The sequence below is a fragment of the Dermacentor albipictus genome, chromosome 1 (genome assembly GCF_038994185.2).
Source record: "Dermacentor albipictus isolate Rhodes 1998 colony chromosome 1, USDA_Dalb.pri_finalv2, whole genome shotgun sequence".
NCBI lineage: Eukaryota > Metazoa > Arthropoda > Arachnida > Ixodida > Ixodidae > Dermacentor > Dermacentor albipictus.
In genome coordinates this window covers 372,672,980-372,692,197 of record NC_091821.1, presented here as the reverse complement: position 1 = coordinate 372,692,197, position 19,218 = coordinate 372,672,980, and the positions used below count along the sequence as shown (strand labels likewise).

The 19,218-nt window shown below is 47.1% G+C and overlaps 1 protein-coding gene across 4 annotated transcripts in view; it reads right to left on the bottom strand.

The window, feature by feature from the left end:
• LOC135905482 (snake venom 5'-nucleotidase-like) overlaps positions 1-13,964 on the bottom strand; it is a 46,041-nt gene extending 32,077 nt beyond the window's left edge. Inside the window, exon 1 of one of the 4 annotated variants that reach the window (XM_070536203.1) lies at positions 13,884-13,964. In XM_070536203.1, coding sequence (XP_070392304.1) covers positions 13,884-13,944 — 61 coding nt within the window. In that variant the 5' untranslated portion in view covers positions 13,945-13,964. Of the gene's footprint in view, positions 1-4,579; positions 4,617-4,755; positions 4,853-13,472; positions 13,747-13,883 lie in introns of those variants that run through there. The other 3 variants (XM_070536207.1, XM_070536212.1, XM_070536222.1) reach the window with 3 other exon arrangements.
• Positions 13,965-19,218: the final 5,254 nt, after the last annotated feature.

The window sequence follows — 19,218 nt, the reverse complement described above, 5'->3', positions numbered from 1 at the left end:
TCTCGATCTCATCAAACAGTAGACATCCGGCACGAAGGGAGGGGGGGGGGGACGCTGCGCATGAGCTATGCTCATTCATCAACCGAATCTATTTAGAATTAACTGCAACAAGCTAACTGAAAAGCAGTGATCAAGGTGGACTGCCCAGCTCCACACACAAGCTACATTTTAGAAGTTTCATCGGGATGGTTTCTATAATTCTAGGATTAACGTGGATATATGTCTTTATTATTATTATTATTATTATTATTATTATTATTATTATTATTATTATTATTAATATTATTATTATTGTTATTATTATTATTATTATTCGGGTTCTCTGTAAACGCCTCTATAAGCGGATTCAAAACTCGTATATTGCATTCTTAGAAAAGAGCGCCTCCGACCAGCCGGCGGAATTTTGGAAGTTCAACCGTAAGCGCTCTAATGTAGGTGGAGGGTGCTTTCACCTGCTTGACTCTAGAGGAGTAGAAGACCAAGCAGTCGCGGATTATTTAGCCGGCCATTTATCATCATTATAATCAGCAATGCTAGTCACTGCATGTTTAGAAGTATTCAAGCTTTTATAATGGGAAGGCTTAGGAGTAAGGATCAGGGGCGAGTATATCAACAACCTCCTGTTTGCAGGTGACATTATCCTGCTTTACAACACTGGGGGTGAACTGCAACAAATGATTGAGTATCTTAGCCGAGAAATTGTAAAGTAGGGTTCAAGGTTAATATGCGGTAGACAAAGGTAAGTTTCCATAGCCTAGCTGGTAAGAGAACAAGAATTCAGGATCACCAGTTAGCCTCTGGAGTCTATGCACGAGTATGCTTATCTAGCTCAATTGCTCACGAAAAACCCTGATCGTGAGAAGAAAATTTGCAGAAGAATAAAAATAGTTTGCATACGGCAGGCATTACCGAATCCTGACTGGGACTTTACCACTGTCGTTGCAAAGGAACGTCTACAATGATTGCATTCTGCCGGTGCTAACATAGCGGGCAGAAACTTTCGGGTTTGCGAAGAAGCTAGAGAAAAAGTTAAGCACAGAATTCAGAGCGATGGAACGAAACATGTTAGGCGTAACGTCAAGAGACAGGAAAAGAGCGGTGTGTATTACATAGATAACGGGGATAAACGATATTCTAGTAGACATTGAGAGAAAAAATGGAGCTGGGCAGGCATGTAATGCGTAGGGTAGATAACTGGTGGATCATTATGGTTACAGAGTGGGTGCCAAGAGAATGAAAGCGCATTCGAGGACGGCAGAAGGCTAGATGGGGGGATGAAATTAGGAAAGTCGCAGGTGCAAGTTGGTGCTGGTGAACCCAATGAGGAGCTTTGCAGCCCCATCACAGAAGCGGAGGTTCGACATGCCCTCAACCAAGTGCGAACCACCACGGCACCAGGCCCAGACTCTGTGACTAATAAAACGCTTCGAAACCTCGATGAGCTATCCATAAGCAAACTCACCGAGTATTACAACCACTGTCTCGAAGAGGGAGAGATACCCCAACAATGGAAAGCAGCCAAAGTGATCTTCATTCCAAAGCCGAATAAGCCAATTCACGTTGATAACTTCCGTCCAATTTCTCTGACTTCATGCATAGGGAAGATCTTGGAGCACGTAATCCACCTACGCCTCTCCAAATACATCGAACATAATCACTTGTTCCCTTCGGAAATGACAGGCTTCCGCAAATCTCTTTCTTGTCAGGATGTCATGTTAAGGCTCAAAGAAGACATTATCGAACCGAGCGACGCACGTGACACACAAGCGTTGCTCGGCCTCGACCTCAAAGGCGCCTTCAACAACGTGTCCCACTTGGCCATACTACGCGAACTTAGCAGTATAAACTGCGGGGAGCGAATCTACAGCTATATACGCAGCTTCCTCACGAAGCGCACTGCGACGCTACAATTAGGCAGCGAACAATCTGGCCAAATAAGTTTAGGAAGCACTGGCACGCCCCAAGGGGCAGTACTTTCTCCCCTCCTCTTCAATTTGGCTATGCGGCCTTTAGCTTTCACTCTCAAGAAGATTCCTGACCTCCGATTCACACTGTACGCGGATGATATTACGCTGTGGATGACCGGAGGTTCTGACGGGCACATCCAAGACACCCTCCAAGCCGCAATTGATCAGGTCGAGCAAGTGGGTCACGAGTTGAATCTCAGGTGCTCCCCCACCAAATCACAGCTTCTCCTTCTACGCCCCACAAGACGCTTCAGGAGTTCACCCCCGAATATCCAACTCACGATTGAAGGGCACCCTATACCCCAAGTAGATAGGATAAGGGTCCTAGGATTACACCTCCAATGCAACCGAGCAAATCAGCATACCTTGCAAACACTACAAACAACGGTAGATAATACGCTCCGCCTGATAGGGAGGATCTCCAACAAACACGGAGGGCTTCGAGAGAAGGAACTAATTCAGCTAATCAAGGCTTTTGTCTTAAGCAAAATCACCTTCGCACTACCGTATCTCTCACTCTCTAGGCAGGAAGAGGATACTGTGAATTGCTTGATTCGCAAGATACACAAAGTCGCTCTTGGTGTGCCAATTAGAGCATCCACACAAAGGGTGATGGCCACCGCCACACTAAATACCCTTCAAGAATTAACCGAAGCCCATCTATCATCACAATACCATAGACTCACCACAACTGAAGCTGGGCGTGAGATCCTGAGACAACTTCATCGTGCTCCACCATTCAACGAGAGCAGGCGACAACAACTTCCTCCGAACATACATGGCCAATACCACATCCAGCCCCTACCCAGAAACATGCACCCCGAATTTCACGTCAAACGCCGCAAACATCGAGCCAAGGCGCTACAACGCAGCTATGGACAGGCTGAAGGAGTGTACTATGTGGACGCTGCAGCCTACACCCCTAACCATCGTTATGCTGTAGCGGTCGTAGACAACCAGGGCAACACTGTTTGTTCAGCATCAGTCAAGACCACCTCAGCGGGTGACGCGGAAGAGGCCGCCATTGCACTTGCATCGGGGCTACCCGATTGCGACGTCATTATTAGTGACTCTAAGACTGCTATCCGGAACTTCAGTAGCGGCTACATTAACAACCTCGCGCACTCTCTGCTTGTAGCTCACCCACCAGAAAAGGACATCGCTCTCGTATGGGCTCCAGCACATCAAGGACTCCATGGCAACGAAATGGCACATGCCGCTGCTCGAGGATTCACGGACCGAGTGGCCGCAAATATGGGCCTAACTCTAAAACCCAATGACTCCCAACAACACACCAATAAAGACACACTCGTCACATTCCATGAAATTTGCACACATTACAGAAACCAACGCCTATTGTATCCACCTCTCTCTGTGTCTAGAACGCGCCAAAGAGAAATACTGTGGCGACAACTACAAACTCGCACTTTTCTTACCCCGCGCACTTTGCACTTATTCTTTCCCGCCACATACCCGACACCAAAGTGTCGCTTTTGCCCTGTCCCCATAGCAGATCTCTCCCATATCATGTGGCAATGCCCCATCAAAACTCCCCCCCGCGAGCTCAAACCATTAATTAGTAGCGAGGAGCTGTGGGAGACTGCCCTGCGCAGCTCCGATCCCACCCTACATGTAGGACCGAGTCCTGAGGTGGGCTGAGGAGGTAGCGGAGGCCTACCACGACTGGTAGACGGACTTCTAGCCACATAATGTGGTGACGGACGCCTGCTGGCACTGGACTACTTAGACCTCCCTCTCTCCCCCCCGGCTCCTCCCCTTTCTTAAAAGGGGAATAAAGTTCATTCATTCATTCATGGGTAATTAGAGATCGCACGGAGAGGCCTTCGTCCTACAGGGGACATAAATATAGGCTGAAGAAGAAGAAGAAGGCGAAGAAGAAGAAGAAGAAGAAGAAGAAGAAAAAGAAGAAGAAGAAGAAGATGATGATGATGACGATGATGATGATGATGATGACATCAAGGAAGCTGCTGGTTATAATGTACTATTCCATTAAGAGGTCTATATGATTCAGAGATACCTATGAGCCGGCATTACGTGTTCAGGTTCAATATACAGGGTGTTCAAAGTTAGACTTTCCGGGTTTTCTTTTTAAATATGAAGAGTACACAGAAGCAATTTGTCTACCTTGTTTACGCGGTCAGGCAGTCGCAAACTGTGAGGATAATTGTCGTCGTAATGTCAGTATTTCATTATATTCGATAGTTAACATTAACAAATTTCATGACAACGCGCCTGCCCACACTGCCTTTCCTCGTGACCCGCTTCCTGGTCGATTCAAAGGTGCCAACGGTTCCCCAGCAGCCCTACAGTCCTGACGTGGCTCCCCCAGATTTCTTTTTGTTTCCGCGCTTGAAACGCGCTCCCATGAAAGCACATAATTTCGGGAGAGTTGACAAAGTCAACGAAGCTCGCACCAAGGCTCCAGAGGACATTCCGGAGGAGGCCTACAGTGACGCCTTTGACGCCTGGCAATCCCGCTGGAAGCAATGTATCGGTGCAGGAGGAGCCTATTATGAAACCTTTTAATGTGTTGAACTAATCTGATCAATAAATGTTTGAGTGGACTCAAAGACATTACCTTTCGGACATACCCTGTATATTCACAAATATATGCGGTGAAGAAACGGCGAACGCTAAACCCAGGGGCAAGAGTCCTCGAAAGCTTCGCTTCAAGACGGATGTATGCCCCACGAAATGGGCGATCACACTTTAAAACACGAATTGTCGTTGCCGAAGACCAACGTCCCCGCACACTACACATACACACCTTTCCGCTTGCTCTTTGGTCCCGCTGAATTCTTTTTCTGAGAATGTTCATATCCCGTATGAGACAGCAGAAGCACAGCACATACCTCAAGAGCCACTTGCTTTAGACTCATGAGCAGATATAAGCATTCTTTCGTAGATAAAGATGTCGACCTTTTAAACAGCTGTCTTGAACTTAGGATGTTTTTTTTTTGAATGGCATTCAACAATTATTCACATTTCCGCAGATAAACAGTTCGAAATGCGCTGAGATTTGAAAATCAAATGAACAACGAAAGGAATAAAGAGCAACCGAACCTCCTCTTTTTTTTTCTTTTTGTTAATACTGTTACGTAGGAAGACGCAGACGACAAGCTATGTACAAATATATTTACAAGGAAAATACGCTGCGCTTGGCCAAGAGGCAACAGCCCGCGCTAGCTTCTAAATCGTCGTCGTCGTCTTCACACTGCTGGCCTTTCGTGATCGCACATATTGTGCCGTAGCACTACCCCCGGCTGCAAAAGCGCCGTCCCGGAGCGACTAAAGATCGGACTCGGAAGCAGTGTAGTAGGCCTTGAGCCTACTGACGTGTACGACATCACTAGATGCCACAGGAGAGGACGAGCTTGAGCCCACAGGAGCAATTTCGTAAGTCACAGGCGTCACCTGGCGCAGCACGCGGTAGGGCCCTGTGTATCGCGAAAGAAGCTTCTCGGAAAGTCCGACGTGACGAGAGGGCGACCACAGGAGCACGAGTGCACCAGGTGAAAACTGTACGTCACGATGGCGGGCGTTGTACTGACACTGCTGAGTGGTCTGTGAGGCCGTAAGTCGAGCACGGGCAAGCTGGCGTGCATGGTCGGCGAGGGCGATGGCGTCGCGCATACTCGCTTGTTGAGACCGCAGCAGGAGGAAGTGCCGTGTCTAGGGGCAAGGTAGGTTCGCGACCGTACAGTAGATAAAAGGGAGAAAATCCGGCGGTGTCGTGCCGGGAAGAATTGTACGCAAATGTTACGTAAGGGAGGGCAATGTCCCAGTCGTGGTGGTCCTTGGAAACGTACTTGGCCAGCATATCGGTAAGATTACGGTTTAACCGCTCTGTCAGGCCATTGGTTTGAGGATGGTATGAAGTAGTCAGTTTGTGTTGAATGGAGCAGGAATGCACAATGTCAGCGATAACTTTCGAGAGGAAGTTTCGACCACGGTCAGTAAGCAGCTGTCGCGGGGCGCCATGAAGCAAGATAATGTCACGCAAGAGAAAGTCCGCGACGTCAGTGGCGCAGCTGGTAGGGAGAGCCCGAGTGATAGCGTATCGGGTGGCGTAATCAGTCGCGACGGCTACCCATTTGTTCCCAGAGGATGACGTGGGAAAGGGACCGAGCAGGTCTAATCCAACACGAAAGAACGGTTCCACAGGGACGGTGATCGGCTGGAGATGACCGGCAGGTAGCAGCTGAGGTGTCTTCCGACGCTGGCAGGGATCACAGGCAGCAACATAGCGTCGAACGGAGCGAGCGAGACCAGGCCAATAGAAGCGGCGGCGGACGCGGTCGTACGTGCGGGTTACCCCAAGATGTCCTGCAGTGGGTGCGTCATGCATCTCAAAGAGCACAGTCTGTCGTAGATGTTTTGGCACGACAAGAAGAAGATCAGGGCCATCAGGGAGGAAGCTCCTTCGGTACAGAATGCCGCCCTGGAGGACATATCGGCGAACGGATGCGTCGGTAGGTGTAGAGCGCAGACGCTCGATGAGTACTCGCAGCGATAGGTCTCGGTACTGCTCATCGGCGATGTTAGCGAAGGCAGACACAGAGAAAATGCCGTCGGCGGTACTACTGTCGGCGTCGTCAGGCTCGTGTACCGGGTAGCGAGACAGGCAGTCAGCGTCCTTGTGTAGTCGGCCAGATTTGTAGGTGACAGAGAACGAATATTCTTGGAGGCGTAAGGCCCAGCGACCAAGCCTTCCTGAAGGGTCTTTCAATGAGCATAACCAACAAAGCGCGTGATGGTCTGTGATAACGGAAAAGGGTCGGCCATATAAGTAAGCGCGGAACTTCGCAACCGCCCAAACTAGGGCCAGACACTCACGCTCAGTGATGGAATAGTTGCGCTCCGCGGGCGAGAGGAGCCTGCTGGCGTAAGCGATAACACGGTCGTGGCCACGCTGGCGTTGTGCCAGTGCTGCGCCAATTCCGTGACCGCTGGCATCAGTACGGACTTCGGTAGGCGCAGAAGGATCGAAGTGGGCCAGAACGGGGGGCGTTGTGAGAATGTCGATTAGATGAAAGAATGCAGAGGCCTCGTTATCGCCCCACTGGAAAGGAGCGTCTTTTTCAAAAGGTTGGTTAGTGGTCGTGCTATGGCGGCGAAATTCCTCACGAAACGGCGGAAGTACGAACAAAGGCCGATGAAGCTGCGCACATCCTTGACACACTTCGGAACAGGGAAGTGCGCAACAACATGGATCTTGCCTGGGTCCGGTTGCACTCCGTTCGCGCCAACAAGATGTCCAAGGACGGTAATCTGGCGACGGCCGAATTGGCACTTCGATGCGTTGAGTTGCAGACCGGCGCGCCGAAAAACGTCCAGCGTATTTTCCTTGTAAATATATTTGTACATAGCTTGTCGTCTGCAGTGCGCCATTCAGATGGGTTGCGGAAACGTGGTGGGTAAGAAGATGCGGGACGGGGCGAAATCGAAGAAGCCGGGCGGGTATCAGGGCGATGGGCCGCGCAGATGGTGTGAAGACCCATGTTTTCAAACTCCTGGCGGACAACTGCCTGGATCAGTGAGACCGTGACTGCAGATGTGGTGGTGGGACTGGAGTCGAAGGCAGCCGGATAGGCGGCCTCGATCTCACGCCGGACGATCCTGGTAACATCGGCAGTGTTGTTGGGACGAGGAGCGTCGGCACAGGAAGATGTTGCTGGGGTGTTGGGCAGACGGGCAAACTGCTGGTCAATACGTCGGCTTTTGGCGAGTTCCAGGCGGCGGCACTCTTTTATAACAGCATCCACCGTGGCTACGTTGTTGCAAACGAGCAAGTTGAAGGCGTCATCGGCAATGCCTTTGAGGATGTGGGAAACCTTGTCTGACTCAGTCATGTGGGAGTCAACTTTGCGGCACAGAGCCAAGACGTCCTGAATGTACGTGACGTAGGGCTCCGTTGACGTCTGCACACGACCGGAAAGCGCCTTCTGCGCGGCAAGTTGGTGACCGTAGGGGTTGCCGAACAAGTCTCGAAGCTTTTGCTTAAGCGAATCCCAACTGGTCAGCTCATCTTCGTGCGTCCGATACCAAACTCGAGGTGTGCCACCGAGGTAAAAGACGACGTTGGCGAGCATAATAGTTGGGTCCCACCGGTTATTGCGGCTGACGTGTTCGTAAAGGCTGATCCAGTCTTCGACGTCTTCCCCATCTTTTGCCGAGAATACGCCAGGATCACGGGGAGCGGAGAGGGTGATGTAGGTCGTCGAAGTGGCAGCAGGTGTCGGAGCCGGTGGAGTCGGGTTGGCGTCGCCGGGAGCCATGAAGGTAGGCTCGACGTACCGTCCACTGCGAAGCTCCGTGACGAGGTACAGGGAACGTCCACCTCCACCAAATATGTTACGTAGGAAGACGCAGACGACAAGCTATGTACAAATATATTTACAAGGAAAATACGCTGCGCTTGGCCAAGAGGCAACAGCCCGCGCTAGCTTCTAAATCGTCGTCGTCGTCTTCACACTGCTGGCCTTTCGTGATCGCACATATTGTGCCGTAGCAATACGAACGCTGTAAAATTGGAACTGTATTATTGTGACAAGATGCGGGAAAGCATGTCTCAAGTTAAAGTTCACATGAAAACTCCGCGCTCGTTATACTTTCCTGTCAAGAATGCTATGTCGCTTTGACAGCGCGCGTGCCGTTCGTAACCTGGAAGTACCGGAAGGCGCGCGCGGAGCGCTAAACAAAAACAAACAAACAAACAAATAAACAAAAGCAGATACCACCGACAACAATTATGAATATAAGCGAATAGCCGAACGCTTCTGGAAAGCTATTCGCTTGATATGAAAAGAATGGCGTGCTTAATGACATATATTTGTTATATAGAGCGAGGGTATTTAGCTAACGCTTGTTGTTTCATTCGGTCATTCCGCAGAATATAGCCGTTGATCAGCACATCAGTAGCGAATCGTTCGTGTCTTTACAAATAAGACTTTTTTTCACATGTGTGTTCATCTCCAACGGCGCGATCACCGGCGTGTGTGAGAGAGAGAGAGAGAGAGAGAACTTTATTTGCCAGTGCAGGGTTGCAAGTTAAGGCCGGTAGGCCTAGTGTGGCTCCCAGGTGGGGGCGACGTCTTTGGGCCCATGAGACGAGTGCCAGTTGTGTTTTCTTGTCTGCTCTTGTCAACAGCTGGTTCCAGCCCTCCTCAGAGGGAGATGGCGTGCAACGCGACTGTCATCCGTATACTTTCCCGCGGTAGCACTTTACCGCAGCGGCCACGTATATAGAACAGGACGATAAGAGAAGAGAGGGGCTGTCGCTCCACTGCAGCATCGAAAAAGTGTAAACATCTAAACCTTCCGACGTCAAAAAGATCAAGAGCGACGCGCGAGAACGCATGCCCTTTTCATCGGTAACTCGGTATGGAGAGTCCGACAGCCAACCGCGAAAACGGGCAAAAGAGACATCTGTTTGCTTTGAAAGGGCACGCTGACGAGATGACGATTATTTTTCGGGTACAAGATGAGTGCCAAAGACCGCATGCTTTTCTTGGAATGAAGCACTGACGGTCACGAACGCTCTGGCGCGTCAACTCGCTTTTATACGTACTTCATGACTCGTTAGCGAATTTGCCCGTGCCGCGTATTTGCGCGCTTGTAGAATGAGCAACTCCTTGCCGTACACCTTCTGGCCTAAATAAATATTTTCTTGCCTTCTGGTCTGTGCTCTATAGACATGTACTCTGCGTCGGTGGGTGATACACATTTTGATGTCATATATTTGCTAACATATTTGTAAATACTTTCACAGTTTCTATCAAATCTAGTAACGTTGGTTTCTATGGCACTGCGGTAACCTTTTGTTCGGTAACCCTTGCTTCTACGGTAACTCATTTGGTTCAGAAATCAAAAGTACTATTTCTTTGTCATTTAGAACTGATGATGATGGCGATGATGAGCAATATACTGCAATTAACGCACTAACTTTACTGTAAACAGCGGAATGTTTTACGAGGGACAATTTTACAAGTGCATAAATAATGCCTTGTGTTTCTACGGGATAGCAGAATATATCTTGCGCTTTTATTTTTGCGTTCTATAATGAAATGCAAGAAAAGTTGGTGTCTCCCATTTGTTTTTAAATGTCCTTTTTATGCGTAACAAACTAGAATATCGAGAAAATTTCGGTAATGAAAGGCTTACAAATAATAGTACAATCTTACTACACTAACTTTTGCAAAACGTTTTAGCTTAAGCACCTTATATCGTCTTTAGAAATCAAGGCGCGAAACAATAATATGCGAAAATCGCCATTTTTATACATTTGAAACTGAAATAAAATCTAAAAATCTGAAAAGTATTTCAGATGTGAAAAAAAGGTTTCAACTGTTTCACATGTGTAAAAAGAATATTAGGTAAAATCGCGACACATTACTTACTGTGCTTACTTTCTTAAGAGCATACACAGTATACTTAGACGCAGCTAGATTGCGGTAAGATCTGAAACATTAGACATGGTAGAACATTTAAGTGCAGTGACCTACGACAGCGCAAACTGCATTTTGTTGCGGGCATGAACGTAAAGAAAATAACGACGTTTAAGGGAAAACGAAGCTCCGCTTTGTGTTCTGTGGCTCGGAATCTGCGACATGTAATCATTCAGACGTCTTCAGCGGGGAGAAGCCAGATACGCGCCAATCCTTATTTTTCATAATTTAAAGATGTCCCCCGGATATGCTGACGTGTCTTACCTGAAAGTACCTAGCCATAATGCTGTCGAACTATGCAACTGAACTACATCGACAAGAAGCGAAAGGCTGCTGTCATCGACACTGGCCATGTGGATGTGACTAATTCTGTAGGCAGTTTTTGAGATATAAGGTCTAGCAAGTCATTTTATTATCGTAAGTGTATATCCTGCTGCAAAATGACGTTCATTGTGCTTACGTTGCGTTTGACGTACAGCTGCGTCGAAAGACCGTTGCGCAAACGAGACTTCATGTGAGTCAACTGCAGCGCTGTTCGCAGCCCGCCCGGATATGTCTCAAAGGTGTGACGCGCCCACATTTGCTACAAGTTTTACTAAATATTGTCATGTAGTAGTGACGATGAAGACAGCAGAAAAGCTGGGAATGACGAAACTAGCGTTTTATTTGGCGAACCTGTGCCCTCAAAGACAGGGTATACAGTCAAAGAACAGCGACGGCGTCGAACACAGTCGGCGATCATCGAAAATCTTATCTGCCGGTCAAGCGCGTCGGCTTTTATACATGAGTCGCCGAAGGTTCCAGAGTATCTGCTGGTCCCCGCGTGTCTTCCAGAAAGTTCTACACAATTCGCATCGCACGTGCAATCAGATTACGCAAGCTTCGGTGACAACAGACAGCAGGTGAAACATTCGAGAAACTTCCGACACATGCGGGCGCGTCCTGCGCTGAGGGATAAAATGTTAGACGGTGAAAGCAGTCACCCGAAAAAGGCGGACAAGTAAACGTATCAATGTCAAACTGCTTCACGAAAGCAAACGAGCAGTTGCAGTCTTTCGCAATACAAGCATTAGTGCAGCAACTCCCTAGTGGCACATGTCAGATAGCGCGTAAGGATTATTTATAGTCACTCATCTCGCACTCATTCAACGAATGATTGATTGTGCAGCCGATTTACGCACACCGCGGCTTACTGTGTCCAGGATGACGCACTGTGCTGCAAGCAGTACGATGACCTTTTGCAATTATCTAATCAGTGCACCTAATTAGTCGGAATCAATCATATTGGGCGAAATTAACATAGTCATAATATATTCTAATTAGGGTTATGTAATATGAATTAGTCTTTATTGCTTTTAATCTTGATGGGATATAAGTAATATAATCGTAATTAATTTTAAATGGGCTAATCATAATCATAATAATAAATCTCAGTAGCCATACGTAATAACATAAGGCATTCCCCATACGACCCCATGTATACCTATGGAGTTCATCATGTCACGCGTTACAGGCCAACGGGAGGACGGACAGATTTTCGACAGAAGTGGCCCTAGAACGCTTACGCATTATAAGCTTCCGCGCAGCGGCGCGCTTCACTGCAAATGACGTATAAGCGCGCGTGGCGATGCTGCCAGAACACGATATAAATGTCAGTGGCAGCCTCATAACAAAGCAATGGTAGAGAGATAGAGAGAGAGGGGGGAAAGAAAGAAGGAACGAAGGAAAGTTAGCTAGGTAGACTAACTATATACTTTGTCCAGTTTGCTGCCCCACCCGTGGGGGGGGGGGGGGGGATCTAGATAGGAATCTAGATATAACTAGGAGGAATCTAGATATAATTTAATAACATACAATGACGTTACCAAACGTTACTATTTAAGACGCAGACAATTCCCATTGCCACATTCAAAACTGAACAGGGCTCAGGTAGTCTCACTGCGCTTATTGCAAAGGGGTACATATCCCACACCGTACAACATTAATAAAGTATATCCAGAGAGGGAGATTAAGATGGACTGCAATGATTGTAATGGCATCATTGGAATCAGACATATGCTGGCGGGGTGTCCCGCGACTCTCCCCAACCTCGTTGAAGAATGTACACAGTGGGAGAAATGGATTCAAAGCCCATTGTTTCAAGACCAACTAAGGGCAGTCCAGAGGGCCCATGATGTCGCTGAAAGCTTGGCCTGACAGTGCCAACGTGGGAGCGGCCCGCCTTGGCTTAATAATTTGAGCGTCCGGACCTCATTTCAATAAAAGTTTTCACACACACCTAAGAAAATAACCTCGGTTTGACAGCCGTATATCAGCTAGAGTACAATCGCTATGGTTGTGGCGATGAGCAGTATCGAAACTCAAAGTAAGACCAGATACCGTCGTTATTCGCAAGGCTAAACAGACAATCTCCATCACCAGGGCTAATTAAGCGTGTGTCTGTGGCTGTATTAAAGGATTCTGCTTGCTACTTATTAATTCCCTCCCCGTTACAGACGAGAAAGTGACTTTCACGGGCCGTCACTGCTGTAAAAACCGTTCTCGTAGAACTATATTGGAGTTCTGATACAAACCGTTGAATCTGTAGAACACAATGCTAAAATTCTGATAACGCGATAGCGCAATGAAATCGCGGCTCCTCTTGAAACGATGGAAAACTAAGCTTGATTGTCTTTTTTAGCTATTCGATATGTTCTGTGCCATTTTTGCATTTGCATGCTTGCAGTTTAGCCGTCTTTCTGTAAGCCTCTTATGCAGCCCATGAGAGAGCGCAATTTTATTTGCTGGAATACTGGAATGCGTGTTCGGGAGTTCTTGTGCGCACTCGTAAGATGTATACATTGTTTACGAGGCATTCAAAACTTTTTTTGCGTGCTTCTCTCTTCCTCAACTGGCGTTGTTACTTTACTCGGGAACTTCAGTGAAGCATTTCACCATTAGTGATATGCCTACATTAGGCAAATGCCCGTATAATTATTTGAAAATATGATTCTAAGTACGCTAAAACTACGATTTGTGCACAATATGTCATAATCACCTTGTCTGCTGAGCTGATGCTGCCTGGCGCACACCAAGGGACCATTCGGCAATCGAAGACGCAGTTGCCAGTATCCGTGAAAAATTCTCGTTCTTCAGAAGCAAGGTTGTCAAGAACGTTATCATCCAGTACAGAATGTTTGTCCTAAAGCATGCGTTGCGTATACGAGTGGCCTAGGCATTGAAAACGTCAGCGTTTTCGAGCCATTTAAATGTGAGAATCGATTTCACAAAGAGCCGACCTTCGTACACTAAATGCACTTTGAAGCCGTTGGTTGCTCTTTTCACCTTTGTAGTGACGACATTTACTGAGAACTGGCGCTCTATCTGCCAACAGATGCGGTTTCGCTCTCCTTATAGCTACGCGGGCCGCGCAGACGCATGCTATAGCTGACGTTATTTTTGCCCTTACGTGCGCTCAATGCAGACGAGGGGGAGGGGGGTAGTAGGGACTGTCGATCCTGCTCTGTCATTGTTCCCGGTTCGTCGAACAATGCCACACAGCCTCTCTTGACCAAACTGGGCAGCCGGCCTTTTACCGAAGGAAAGGTCCTGGAAGCCTGGCTTCTCCGTCGCACGAGCGTTTCTGCCGTACCTGAAGTCGACGACAGACTTGAGGGCCCGACTGAAATGAATTGTGGGGTTTCACATGCCAAAACCCCGATCCGAGTGAGAGGCATGCCGTAGTGGGGGACTCCTGGTTAATTTTCACCGCCAAGGGATCATTAAGATGCCCGATATATGCACGGGACACGGGCGTTTTTGCATTACGCCCCCATCGAAATGCGGCTGCCACGTCCGGGATTCGATCCCGCGACCTCGTGCTTAGCAGCGCAACGCCATAGCCGCTAAGCCACCGCAGCAGTTAGCTACCGACTGTAAACACGCTGGGTATCAGAAGTGACATTTGAGCGAGTTGGGTAGTTTCCTCTAGAGCAACAAAAACTAGACAAACTCGCGTGAGCCCACGCACGCACATACACACACAAACTAACGCTAACTTTAATAAAAACGTGATCTCAGTTACAAAAATCAGTTTTCACATGCGTGTGGTTGATGCGCATTGGTGGACAAAATTTTCCCCAACAATTACAGCCACGAAACGGCATCGCATTGACAAAACATTCTTCATTAGCTTCATTTTTCTTGCTGTCACAATTATAGTATATGTTTATTTCTAAAACGTTAAGCCAGTTCTATTTGAAGACAACTTTGCTTATTTCTCGAGGAGCTCTTCTGTTATTTTTGACCAAATTTGACACTCAGTGACTTAATTTCAGTGACTTAATTTTCCATTCAGCGGCGTGCATTATATATATATTCTTGGCTATTTGCGCTGAAAGACAGCTTTTTTCTCATTCGGACAGAATTTATTGTATTTGTGTAAAGTGAAAATCTTGTCAGGAATAGTATATGCGCATATTGTGAGCGAAATTGTTTTCGTCCTTTTCTTTACTATCCCGAATTAACATTTGTGTGCAGCTTAATTCACCGCCAACGTAAGTGTATACTATAGACAGATAGATATCATATGCGCGAGCCAACAGTCTTAATTTCTTAATATGAACAGAGCTGCTTCCTCGGGCAGTCAATACACACGGACTTTCTTTACTCTAACATTTAGTCATTCTTCGATTAATGTACGTGTTAGTTAGCCACTCATTTAAAAATTTCCAGCCTATCCATTTCCTTTCATCCTATTTTTGTCAATCACTTTTTTTTTATTTACGTTCTTGTACCCTATACTGTGCGATTCATAACCGATCCCGTAGGGTGTACTGCGCCACTTCACTAATGGCACATTCGACAGGTCGCTTTCGAGTGCTATGGAGCGCTCTCGCAGTGCGGTTTACATTCGGCTGGTAAATATCGAGCGCTCGGAACACATTCGCCTGGTTCGTTTATTCATGGCGCCGTGCTCCAGCTCAGAGCCCTCGGAGGCGCTCTCACCTTCGAGCTGGGACTGTGACCAAGATCTGACAGAATGTCAGTCACGTGCTAAGTCCGATTACTCTGGGAGCAGCTGAACGTTCAGCCAGGGCCGTGTCTCTGGCTCCAATTTTGAGAAGGCTGTACGTCGCCGAAAACTGAGTTGGAATAGGGCAGGAACTTGTCGAATGTACCATAAGAAACAACCAACCAACACAGAGCATGGCTGTATCTATGATGCAAGAGAATGTTCCGTCGGGCTAGTTGATTGACTTTCATCTTGACAATATTTTAAGCACAACGATAGACAGTACACGATAGAAACAAGAGGACAAGGCGCTTGCTCGCAACTGATAGATTTATTGAAAGATAGCACAAATATGTGCGCAAGAAAAAAGTGGGTGGGGGGGGGGGAGGAGATCGCGCATACGCAGCAAAACGTTTCACAGCCAGAAAGAGTCAACCAGACACACTCTGCCCCAGCTGAACGTTCAGCAGCTCCCAGAGTAATAGTAGTCACCTGACTCTTCATTCCGTCATCGTCACACTATCGTCGTACCATTGTCATTAATTCAGAAATGTTATTCCATTGCCTACATGCTCTCATACTGTCTTAGTGATTCCATCAACGTCATTTTTTTTAGAGCGCATCTCTTAGGCGCGCGTACCTTTGTCGAGCGTCGGCGTCCTCGGCGTAACCGAGCGTACAAGCGCAGCGAAGGGTGAAACCGAACGTGGAGCGCAGGGGGGGATGAAAGACTGCGATGGTGAAGAGAGCACGAGGAGGAAAGTGGAGGAGGAGGATATGGCGACAGCGTGAGAACAGCGTAGTGCCACACAGGAAAGACTCTGAGGCGACAGCCACTGTGAGATGGCGCCAGAGTTTCATGCCGTCGTCTGTTCATCGATAATTTCATTTCATTTCATTTCATTTATTCAACCTTAAGGGCCCGAAGGCATTACATAAGGGGGGGCGTGCATCAAAGTCGAACAGCTTCATAAGAAAGTTATATAATAAAGTGCACATTAGTTGTAATAGGTACATAAAAAGAAAATTTCAAAAAAGAAGAAGACGGAACATATACACAATAACAACAAGGCGATAAATAAATAGATGTGGTATTCATGTGGTTATGTTGGCATTATCAAAATCGTTTAGTTTTTCGCGAAATGTTTTGCGGTCACTGCACGAAACAATGTCATCCGGGAGTGCGTTCCAAAGTGTTATGGCATGGGGGAAGAATGAGCTGCTCATCGCCGTCGTCCGGCACTTTATCGCCGCCAAGGGGTGAGTATGAGATAAACGGGATGATGTTCTGAACGGGCGTTTTAAGAGGGCGTGTCCTGAATGGGTGAAGTAAAAGAAAGTGTGAAGAAGGCAAAGACGAGAAGTTACGCGCCGTGAAGCAAGCAATGGGAGAGACAAAGTTTGTTTTAAGGTGGTTACGCTGATATGTCTAGAATATTGTGACGTAATGAAGCGAGCAGCGCGGTTTTGTACGGCTTCTAAGTCATCGGCGAGATAAGCTTGTGAGGGATGCCAGATAGATGATGCGTACTCAAGTTTGGGTCGCACATACGTTAAATATGCTAGTTTTTTTTTATTTCAGACGATGCCGATTTTAAGTTACGTCGCAAATACCCTAGTGTGCGTGAAGCTTCGCAGCGAATTGTTTGGATATGTTTCACCCATGAAAGTGATGGCGTCATATGAACTCCTAGATATTTGTAAGTACACGTGTGATCAATAGGAACAGAGTTAATGCGATAAGTGTGGCGTACGGTGGTATGTTTGCGCGTGAAAGATATTACCTTGCATTTAGTGAGGTTGAGAGGCATGTGCCATTTTTCGCACCAAGAAGCGATAGTATCAAGGTCGTGTTGTAGGGCGATTGTGTCGTTAGATGTATGAAGGGGGTTATAAAGAACGCAATCGTCTGCGAAAAGCCGCAGCTTCGTTGATATGTTAGTGGGAAGGTCATTTATGTAAATCAAAAACAATAGGGGAGATAAACCTGCGCCTTGGGGAACCCCGGAAGTTACACTGGTAAGGGTTGACTGAAAATTGTTAGCATACGTAAACTGAACGCGTCCTGTTAAAAAATTTTCAATCCATTTGATAATCTCGGGGCGGATACCGAGAGAGGATAATTTTGCAAGGAGATGGTTGTGAGACACGCGGTCAAAGGCCTTAGAAAAATCTAGAAAAATTGCATCTATTTGAAGGTGATCGTCCATGTGTAGTAGTAGGTCGTGGGTAAATTCGGCAAGTTGAGTTTCGCAAGACAAACATTTACGAAAACCGTGTTGTAAAGGGTAAAAAAAATGATTGATTCTAAGTAATCCATTAGGTTAGATGCTATAATGTGCTCAAGGAGCTTAGATGGGACACTGGTTAGAGAGATCGGACGGTAATTAGTAGGGTTATCGCGCCTTCCTGCTTTAAAAATGGGAATTACCTTCGCTTTTTTCCAATCGTCGGGAACGTTTCCTGTGTTTAAAGATTGATTAAATATAAGGTACAAAAATTTTGTAGAAAGAGTTATAGTACTTTTAAGTAATTTGGTATTTATGCCGTCGCAGCCAGCTGAGGATGATATTTTAAGAGAGCGAATTAGATTAGATATGCCATCCGGGTTTAGTTGCACTTCAGGCATTGTTTTTGCCGAGAAGCTAGGTAAAGGTTCCATAGTGCAGGGATTAGGGACGTGAAATACCGACGTGAAGAACTCATTTAGGGCTGCTGCGGAATTAGTAGGGCTTATTAATTCATCATCTGAGTCAACGAGATTTATTTCGTTAGTTTGTTGTTTCGTGGAGATGACACGCCAGAATTTGTTTGGGTTTGAGCGAAGCATTGTAATCAGGTCAACAGAGAAGAATTTGCCCTTGGCCTTATTTATTGCTTTAATATATTCAGTCTCACAGAGGCGGTGTCGCTCCCATGCTTCTGGACTATTTTTACTTTTGGCGGTTCTGTAGATGCGTTTTTTCCAGTTAATTAGTGATTTCAAGTGTTTGTTAAACCATGGGTTATTTGAGTCAGACTTAATAATTATTGTAGGGACATATTTGTTTTTAAGCTTAGCAACGTGTTTTTATAGAGCTCCCAATTAGCATTCACAGAATGCCATCGATAAGGCATGCGGTGAGCGCGTCCTCCGATACTATATGTGGACACAAAGCACTGCATGAGCTGATGTCTGTCTGCGGCGGCTGCTGTGAATCGCGCCCTCCTCTCGCGATCTCCCGATTAACGAAGTACCACACTTCGCTCCGTTTGCAATGTGCCGCACGAGACATACTGTCTGCGCCAGCCGCGCTACTTACAGCGTCCTCTTCCTACCATAAACCGTGTATGTACCTATATGATCATAGTACAAAATATTGATACGCATGCTTCTTTCACGTGTAGAGCGGGGCCCAAATTTCGCATTGGGGAGTATTCAGTCAATCGTGATTATGCCGCCTTTGTCATGCCATCGTCGGTATTGCGTTGTCGCCATACGCTCGTCGTCATACGGCCCTCGTCATTCCATCAGCGACATTCCTTCTTCGTCCCTCTATCGTCGTTGCTGCATCGTCGCCATACCGTCATGGCTACGGCCGACCCCGGCGAGCGAGTGTCACAGCAATGTAGGCCCCGTTCCTAAGACCGTGTACACTCTAAAAAACATTTGCACCCCTTTTGGGTGTATATCTGCCACACAACAATAATCGAGATCTGCCTTGATGCGTTTCCTTCTTTTAACGCTGCGAGCCCGGTATACTTTCCGGTAACGAACGGCATGCGCGTTATCAGCATGACATAGCATTCC